Source organism: Alosa alosa, chromosome 15 (assembly GCF_017589495.1).
Source record: "Alosa alosa isolate M-15738 ecotype Scorff River chromosome 15, AALO_Geno_1.1, whole genome shotgun sequence".
NCBI lineage: Eukaryota > Metazoa > Chordata > Actinopteri > Clupeiformes > Clupeidae > Alosa > Alosa alosa.
Genome location: NC_063203.1, coordinates 28,352,505 through 28,362,504, shown reverse-complemented (window position 1 = coordinate 28,362,504; position 10,000 = coordinate 28,352,505). Strand labels below are relative to the sequence as shown.

The 10,000-nt window shown below is 41.5% G+C and overlaps 1 protein-coding gene across 1 annotated transcript in view; it reads left to right on the top strand.

Moving 5' to 3' along the window:
- Positions 1–4,656: 4,656 nt before the first annotated feature.
- The window catches only part of otx5 (orthodenticle homolog 5), a 5,873-nt gene continuing 529 nt past the window's right edge, over positions 4,657–10,000 (top strand). The window contains exons 1-3 of the mRNA XM_048265629.1: positions 4,657–5,543; positions 7,060–7,211; positions 7,736–10,000. The exon at positions 7,736–10,000 is cut by the window's right edge and continues 529 nt beyond it. Coding sequence (XP_048121586.1) covers positions 5,447–5,543; positions 7,060–7,211; positions 7,736–8,377 — 891 coding nt within the window. The 5' untranslated portion in view covers positions 4,657–5,446 and the 3' untranslated portion in view covers positions 8,378–10,000. The remainder of the gene's footprint in view (positions 5,544–7,059; positions 7,212–7,735) is intronic.

Here is a 10,000-nt window from a genome sequence, read left to right as displayed (position 1 = left end):
GGAATTCTTCCTGCGAGGGTAAAACATGGCTAATGCTAATGAAACCATCCCTCTTCATCTACACATAGCTTTAACAGATAGTCCACAGTACGGGGAAAGTGCAGGTCGGCACTGAACAGAATATATTAACTACGAGTATATGCACATGAAGGCATATGCAAAGACAATGGTCTGTACTATAATTGTAAAAAACAATAATGTACATTAGGAAACCAGCTGCAGACTAATTGTAGATGAAATGTTGACCAACGACACCTACTCACAAAAAGACATGCAGTTGAACATAACCTCTCGGTCTTGTGGATCTGTTCATTCAACATCATATTCTAGACTAGCACCAAAAATCCCCTTACTGATCATTATTGATTTGTCTTCTTGAATGTCAGTTGAGTAAAACCATAGCATTTTTGTAAACTATAACATCTAAAAGATCTGTCAACAGTGTGTGAGACAATTTAGAGTGATAATTTGGCAATTCTTTTTTTTTTTTTTTTTTTACCAATTTTCTTTTACGACGCATCAATTTCCCAAAGGAACTCCCAGGGAACAGTTTAGTGACCGAACACATTCAGATAACAAAGAAAATAATTTACCCTGCATTTCCTTAGCCAACGCCAGCCAGTACATTCCATTGGCCAACGTTAGTCAGCTGACCCAGCAAAGTCCCACCCTGTTCCTCCTCACCCCCTTCACCCCCTCCCTTTTTCTATCGCTCCAATGCACTCTACTTCAATCTTTTGTTCATAAGTGACTGGAATCACTAGACCCACCTCATGCTGCCTGTGTAAACTTCGTCGGTCACTTCAGAGCTCCGTGCGCCACGTTGGCTGTGACCTATCCACAATCCATGTGTCCTCTCAGGCTGAAACACTCCACTAAGCCTTGATAAGCTAGCTCCCCTTGCATAGATCCACTGTACCGGTATAACTTAGACTTTCTCACTATGATTCTGAAGAAAAGTGAGAAAAACAGAATTCATGAAAGGTTTGGTAGGTTTTCCTCCGTTTCCCAGCTGGCTGAGTTGTTCCCTCTGAGCTCTGTTCCTCTGTCAATCTGACTAGAAACCCCTCTTTCCTCCCTTTATCCCGAGGTAAGATACTTACTTTTCAGATAAAGCATATTATGATAAATCGGCTGAACTCTGTGCGTGTGTGTGTTTGTGTGTGTGTCAGTGTGTGAGTGTGTGTGTGTGTAAGAGAGAGTCTGAGCGTATCAGTGACACACAGAGAGTATCTAACAAATACCATGATGTTTGAGTGGAAATTTGTGGTGCCTCCACACCACCCACTCAGAGTGATCAAGGTGCCCATGTGGGTGAAGCCCAGAGGCAAGCCGAGTCATGTCACGTCATGCCTGTCAAACCCTGCTCTTGTTGTTGGACTGATACTGATAGGTGTCTCCTAACTCACTATACCCACTTACAACATAAACAGTATACAGTTCCCCTCACTCACCACAGTGCCCAATATCAATAATATGGTATGTTGCTATATTCTATAACAGAGGAAATTATTAGGCTACAAACAATCCAACAATATTTGATTATTCTGGGAATAGTCTCCAAGCCTTTCCAGGCAGAGTATGCACACCCGCCTTGCAGACTTTTCAGACCATCTGGGGAAACGGATTTTAGTAGTCCACTAACTTTTTTAATTATAATATTTTGTGTATATGCAATACAGGACCTTCGGTGGACCCCATCATGAAAATACACATAAGAACTTTTCTCTCTGGATAAATATTAATATTCTTTGTTTTCATTCACTGCTGTCTGTATGGGGCTAGGCATAGCCTAGAGTCTGGCATTTTTAAAATGAAAATTAACAACCTTAAACTTAGCTATGTGTTCTGCGTGACAGAAAATATATAAACATATTCTGCATGAGTGAGTTTTTGTTTGTGTGTGTATGTGGGCATTTTAAAAATGCAAGGTTTTTCTTGGAAGAAAGAAAATGAAATTGTGTGTGTGTGTGTGTGTGTGTGTGTGTGTGTGTGTGTTTGTGTGTGTGTGTGTGTGTGTGTGTGTGTGTGTGTGTGCGCGTGTGTGTGTGTGTGCAAGCACAGTTGTGTGTTTGTGCATCTGCGTGTATGTGTGTGTGTGTGTGTGTGAGTTTTTTGTGTAGGCGTACAGATTATACTGTAAGCCTCTTATTTGGTGGCTGTGTCCTTAATTTGAATCTCTGCAGGGTCCTAGTGCCGTCTAGTTACAAACCATTGAACAAACAAATTATAAACAGAAATCTAAACCTTTAAACATTATAGCTGAGAAATAACAGATCATGTAGTCAGACAAATAAGAACAGGTTTGTGAATTAGATGTAAGAGATGCCATAAGCAACAGGTTGAGGATGACTGAGAAAAATCAACAAATGATTGAAATAATGGAGTGTATTTTGTCTGTTGTCCATCTAAGTCACACAAAAGACGCTACAAGCAAAACATGAAACCCCCTAACTACTAAACCCATATTATTCCGATAGAAACAATGCACATTTGAAGAACAATGAGAGACTGAATTCGTTAGAGGGAATTTTATATTTCTAAATATCCTTTAAGTGTGTTAATGTGGAAAAGAAAACGTTCAGTTCTGTATAAATATCTTTATTATATTATTCGATAAAGAATAATATACTGCGTACACTGAAGTTTACAGTAGACTATTTTAAAATAAGGTTTGGGAAAACAAACAAAACAAAAATAGCCTAACACATTGGCAAAAACAGGTGAACAAGTCATGTTTTGTTAACCTTTTTATGAGATCGACACACAGGAAAAAATGTCTTATCTTAATGAATGTTGGATACGCTTTTTTCGATCGAGGTTTGATTAATGTATTGATAAATGTATTGATAAAACGTTTGTGCTATTTAAGTTTATTTTTGTCGAGCAATAAATACATTTTTAAAATGCTAAAAATGACGAAAATATAGTATAGGGACGCAATACCAGTGTTCAAACATAACAGGTGCCTGTGGGCGCGTGAGCGAGCGCGCGCACGTCTCAGAAAGTATGCAAGGCGCACTTTTGAGGTCTCGAGACAACCCCCTCCACGATCACAATCACCACCACCCCATTCGCCACATCTTCAAAAAAACACTTTGTCACATTCGATGCCAAATAATTCAGTCACAAACGAACCTCTCTGCCACATCGCAGACCCAGTCAAGCAAACCCCTAGCTAGTGTATGTGTAAAGTCATTAAAATGGGAAGGCATACCTGTCCAAGTGAACAGACGCTGACGTGCCTTGGTACAGATCCCTGAGCGCGAAACACACGTAGCCTGTGCGCACCGGCAGATGCAGCAGGTGAGGGCATTTATTTGAGAATTTAAATGTTCAAATACACTCTGCTATAGTCTCTCTCTCTTTATATCTCCGCCTTGGCTTTACAGATTCAGATAAACCCCTTATACAGTTTGGGCCGTACATGGGTCTGTGTGGATTTTAAACTATAAGAAATCCGATTCAATTAACAGGCGCAGAGAATCGGCTTTGGACACAGTGAAATAGTCTGGCCGGAGGGGTAACGCAGGATAGGCCAACAATCATCCATTGGACAGTGACCACACCGTGTAAAGAGTAAATAAAGAAATTTAACGAACATGTTTACACTGCCCCGCGAATTACAACATCCCTTTCCTGCAGGGGTCTGGTGCTACTTGAAGGAACCTTGGCGATCAGCTGCGCAATGCAAAGCATGGGTCAGACAAGGCAAATGACCTCCAAAGTACCATCTTATTTAATCAATTTATTAACAAAATAGCCATTCGCCAACCACCTTAACCAGAGGGGAGGATCCCAGAAGGATATAATTCATATTAAGTATATAATTGTATTTTTGTTTTATTTATCCATTTTACCTTCCACGTTTTACTGATCAAACTTTCACGACATTCAAATTCACGGTAGTGGCTTATAGCCCCAGCCCAGTTGGCAAAAAATGAAAATATAATAATAATATTAATATTATTAATAATAATAATGATAATAATAAAGAGAACTTTGTGCTCAAACAGAGAAAAAGAGAGTGTGCAGTGGATAAGTCGGGGATTTGATACAGAACAACACAGCCTTTGTGCGTTTTAATCCGAGCCGGACCCCGCCACCCCACCCCATTTTGCTTCCTCAGACAGACTCCATCCATCCACCAATTATTTCTGTATTTTGCAAGCGAGGTACAATTAATGAAAATGTTTGTCCCTTGCTCCGTCACGTAATCCCGGAGACTTGACAGTGGCAGGTTATCAGTCATTCCGACAACATGTAAACATGTTATTTAACAGAATCGTGTTTTTCCAGTGTGATCTATAGGCCGATGGCTTGGATTTGCCTACATGGTGGTCCGTAACCTGCTTTTTCTAACTCTGCTGTTATAACCAATGTTATCACTGAAATCCATGCTATCAAATTTAAACATGTTATTTTTAAAGTGACAATTCGTTATAAATTCAAGGTAAAGAATCGCATGAGAGATACAGGGAAATGTTTCAAGTGTTTTATTAATATTAGCCTATTGTAAGAATACATGAAATAGAATGTTACGCAGCAGCATTTTTTTCTTTCTTTTTTTAGTGTAGAAAAAGAAAAATACGGAGCATCTTGCGTTCTAAAGGAATAACCCGGAAATCAGGAGTAGAAGGCGATAAAATAAGTATAATTTCAAAGTCTTTCAAACACTTGAACAGAGAAGAAATGAAGTGTGGGTGTGTTTAGAGGAGGGAGAGAGAGAGAGAGGGAGGGGTCACAGTCCTCTCAGTAAGAACTTCGCTCTAATTAGCCAACCTCTTTCTTGGTGCGCTCAGTTCTGCGCTCTCACCCCAACTCTTCACCACTCGCAGGACGCACATCTTTAACCCGCCGCCACCGCCACCGCCGCCGCACTTAAGAGTCCCGCTCAGAAGCAGGGAACCCGTAACCTGCCCCTGCGAGACAGAGGGCACTCCGCGTAGTCCTCTTCAAACCTGCGGTCACACCAGAATCGCATCGCATTGCGTTTGGACAAGATGGCCATTTACATCGGCATCAACAATTACAACTTGGTTTATTAGTTTGAGAGCACTTCGTTTCAGGCATTCTGTACTGGCGGTGTAGACCGTGTGGTTAGAGCTTACAGAGTAGTCCAAGTGTGTTTTAAGGTAACGGTGAAGGCACCACAGGTGTTTGAGAGGTAGGAAGGAGGATAACGACGCATTGGACCCGAACACTGTGCTTGTTGCAACAAGTGTCAAGGCAGGGTGATAAAAGAGAGAGGAAAAAGAACAAGCTAGCTGAAAAGTGTTGACAGAGACAAGTTGCAGCAGTGACAGAGAGACAGAGGGAAACAAAGAGACAGAGAAAGAGAGAAACACCCCCTGGAGAATTGACAGAAGAGCCGGCCCCCGGCGTGAGTGTGTGTGTGTGAGAGAGAGAGAGGGAGAGAGGGGCAACGTTAAAAGCCGGTACAGGCATGATGTCCTACATTAAGCAGCCTCATTACGCCGTGAACGGGTTAACTCTGTCCGGCCCGGGCATGGACCTGCTACACTCCGCCGTCGCATACCCAAGTAAGTACATTTAATTACATTTTTTAACATTTTACAGATTGTTTCATTTTAGAATTATGAATGAGAAAGAATGTGCATTATTTGATTTAGAATCATCTACCTAAACGCACTGCAAAAGTTGCCCATCACCGTGGGTTACTGTAGTTTATTCTATTATGGATTATACCTTATTTTGCATTTATGATTTCATAAGGCCTATAGGTCTATATTAATGTTTCCCTGATGAATGGGCATTGTGCTTGCCTGACAGACTGATATCGAAATTGCTATACTTGACATTCCAATACTGCACTTGCTTCCAAATATGTTTCTTTGGGGATCTTCTGGGGAGTGTTATGTTGTATATTTTCATTCGCATGCATGATTATAAAGATATGGGAGATTGAAGATAATTTTCTACTTTAAGTCGATTTATTGGCATACTAATAGCCTACATGCTTGGACGACGAGTTTAATCTAGAGACAAAATAGTACGAGACAAATGTCTGTGTTTTTTGTTTTTTAGGATTTTAGGAACTTGAAACGGATGTTTATATTGACAGCTTCTCTCGACTAAGATTCAGGCTTTTCCCATCAACTCGAATAATATTTCATTAATTTGTCTTTTAGCTGAAGCTTGACAAATAATCGAAGTAATTGTGGCAACATAGATGGGCTTGAGCCTCTAGATCAACTTTTCAATTACCAAATAGTTTGGTGCCATTAATTATTATATTACCCAAAATAACGAAACGCTTTAATTCAAAACGAATAACTGTAATGATATTTCAATTACACAAAATGAATAGACCTCTGCGGACATGCTTACTTTCGTGAGATTGCTAGCCACAGTATTTTTTAAAGATAGCAGACAGACAGTGAATTGGAGATGATTTTTTAATGCGAAGTGGGTTATGCTGACACTGAGTCATAACTGAACTGATACCCTTTAATTGTTGTAAAACATCGGATCACTTTAAGACTAAGTTCATTTCGATAGGCTTTCAATATTTGTAAATGGGATTTATATGGAGCGTAATACATTTACAAAGTCAGCCATCATTCAAATAATTAGTATTAGCCTATCTAATACTCTACTCCCACAATTGGAATAATTTACTAACTGAATATACTCTAAGAGTTATATTTCATTTAGGTCAAGCAAAGATTTATTTTTGGAAAACCGCATTTTCGTTTGGCACTAGAAGCTAGCCAGACAGTGTGAAGCGATTCACAACGTTCTTTACTGACAAAGCCATTTCATAACAAATATGCCATTATTTGACTAGTAGAAATCGAATAACTGCCCTGTAATATAAAAAAACAGCTGTGCACTGACACAAAGCACTCATATAGCCTACATTCATATTTTTTAAAATCCTAGTTTGAATAAACAAGAAGCTTTCCACCCTTTGTAATCCTTGTTTAGATGCCTCTTCAAAACAATAACAGATGAGCATAATAGCAGAGACAATAATTTCGGCGTGCGTGTTGACATGCATATTCATGAGGCGTCTGTGTGGTTTTTGTCTTTCAGACACTCCAAGAAAGCAGCGCAGGGAGAGGACCACGTTCACCCGCGCTCAGCTAGACATCCTGGAGGCGCTGTTCTCAAAGACACGCTACCCTGACATCTTCATGCGCGAGGAGGTGGCGCTCAAAATCAACCTGCCCGAATCTCGAGTCCAGGTGGGCCTTCCTTTTCACTCAGCTTCACTCAGTCTCTTGGAGGCCTGCCACTCATATCTCAAAGTACATTTTGACAGCAGACCTCTTTCCTGTTATTGTTCATTTTGAATGAGAATAGAGAATAATGCTGGTCATGGTTTATATTGATTCTTTGGGTACTTTTGGATGATTAAGACTTAATTATTTTATAAGAGCAAAATACCTTTTGTAGGCTTGTAGTTAAAAATATATATTTGGAGCTTGATTTATTAAGTGTTACAGTTAGTAGCATCTGAAAGGCTAATCTTGTTTCAAAAGAAAACATTGTTATGCATTACCTATAGAAGCAAGCACATTGTAATAGGGACTCTTATTCATTAAAAGAAGCACCACAGTGCAAAATTCTAGCCTATTTTGCTTGCCCATAGATGTCCTGTAATTTTTGCCCATGTATGTTAGTAAGATGTAGGCCTAAAGTAGTTATATTTCTGGTGTCTGTGTGAGGCGAGGCCTTTGATTAACCCTTGCATGTCCGGTACTCACAGGTGTGGTTCAAGAACCGGCGGGCCAAGTGCCGTCAGCAGCAGCAACAGAGCAGCGGTCAGTCCAAGCCGCGGCCGCCCAAGAAGAAGGCTTCGCCGGCCCGCGAGCCCAACAGCGCCGAGGCCAGCGTCAGCAACAACGGGCCCTACAGTCCCGCGCCACCCCCGCCTGGCACGGCCATCACGCCCAACTCCAGCGGCGCCAGCGCCACCGTGTCCATCTGGAGTCCAGCGTCCATCTCACCGCTGCCCGACCCGCTGTCCGCCTCGTCTGCGCCCTGCATGCAGCGCACCTCCGCCTACCCCATGACCTACACGCAGGCGCCCGCCTACAGTCAGAGCTACGGCGCCTCGTCCTCCTACTTCACCGGCCTGGACTGCAGCTCCTACCTGTCCCCCATGCACCCGCAGCTGTCCGCCACCGGGGGCGCCCTCAGCCCCATCACCGCCTCCACCATGGGCGGCCCGCTGAGCCAGTCGCCGGCCTCGCTGTCCTCCCAGGGCTACACCGCCGCCTCGCTGGGCTTCGGCGCCGTCGACTGCCTGGACTACAAGGACCAAGCCGCCTCCTGGAAACTCAACTTCAACGCGGCAGACTGCCTGGACTACAAGGACCAGAATTCCTGGAAGTTTCAGGTGTTGTAGAAAGAGTGAGGGAGAGAGAGAGAGAGAGCAGAGAGAGAGAGATAGAGAGAGGGAGGGAGAGATGGAGGGATGAAAGGAGAGTTGTAGAAGGAGGCGAGGAAGGGAAAAGAGTAGGAGTGGAGATTCAAGCTTTTATACAGAAAACATTCAGAGATCCTTTTGGACCATGCAGCGCCGGTGTGGGCACACATAGCCGACCTTTTCAACGGATCATGACGATGACCATGTTTTAAGTGCTCACACTTAACATCTCAATGGTTTGCTCATTGACTGATCAGTTTTACTGTCATACTTTGTGAAAAAAAATTGGACTGCTATTGTTGAAAATCATGAAATAAGATTTTGGAAAAAAAATGTGAGATTTCTAAATTATCTAAATGATAATAAGTTTAATTTATTTATATGTGAGTTGGAATATATTTTGATTGTCTGAAACTTGGATCATCAGTGTGCTCAGTAGCCTGATGAGGTTTTTTAATCAACGTAACTGAAGCGCCAATCAATGCAAAAATGTGAGTAATGCTGGTACTTTGACTAACATGAATCACCCAGACGATAGCATGAGGACTCTGTGGCTATAAAACCTGAGAAACATGAACGTACATGACATAAGAGTTACTGCTACCACCTTGCGTGATATTCAGTGTAATTGTCTGAGAGTGATCTTCTTTCATACATGCATATTATGCATGGGCAAGCACAGTACCATAAATAAGAATTAGAGTTTGAAATCCAGATCAAAATGACCATGGCATGTATTTTTATGTGTTACATTTCAGCATGGTGAGTCAGACCACTCCATTTGGAAGTAGAGTCTTTTGATATCGTTCTTCACCTTAATATTCCATACGTGGAGTCATTGTCTTTTTCTTTTTGTCTGGTTTTCTTTTTTTTTTTCCTTTTAACTTTTGCAACGAAGCTGCTTATCATATTTGTGAACTAAGAGAGTTCCGAGCCAAACAAAAAGCAAAACAAAAACAAAAGCAAAGACACTTGGAGCTTTGCCTGGTAGGTGCTGTGCAACATGAACGCATTACGTCCTCTTTGAGCAGAAAGCTCCCAAGCGCATATCCACACAGAAGGTCGTCCTGGGATACTGTCGCCCTGGATACTGTGTCCAGATTCTGGTTTAAAGTGCACACCTCCTTCCCTGTGGCCAATGCCGAACGCAAGGCATTGTGGGATACATGAAGAGAGTGTCAGACGCCTGTTTATATCTCAGTGTGGGTTTATGGTATATTTTGTTGGACAAATGTGTACTACATTAGCATCCAACTACACAGATTGCCCCTTAATGACTTAAAAACCATTTTGCAGAAAGTACAGTAATGATCAAGAGAAAGACAGAAGAGTCTGTGATGATAAGAGAAAGAGAGAGACGGAGAGGGGGAGGGGATCTACTCAAAGAAAGGGAAAGAAAGAATGTGAAGGTATTCTTTGCTCTTGCACAGACAACATCATCTTTCTCGTGGGGAGGGATACCATTGTGTATTGATGTATTGTTTAATTATTTTTTTTGTATTAGACTGTAAAAATTCATGTTTCTTTGCAATTGTGAGTTCTTTGAAGTAAATTTGTGGTTAATCTGTTTGAATTAATATTATTGTCATTATTGCTATTATT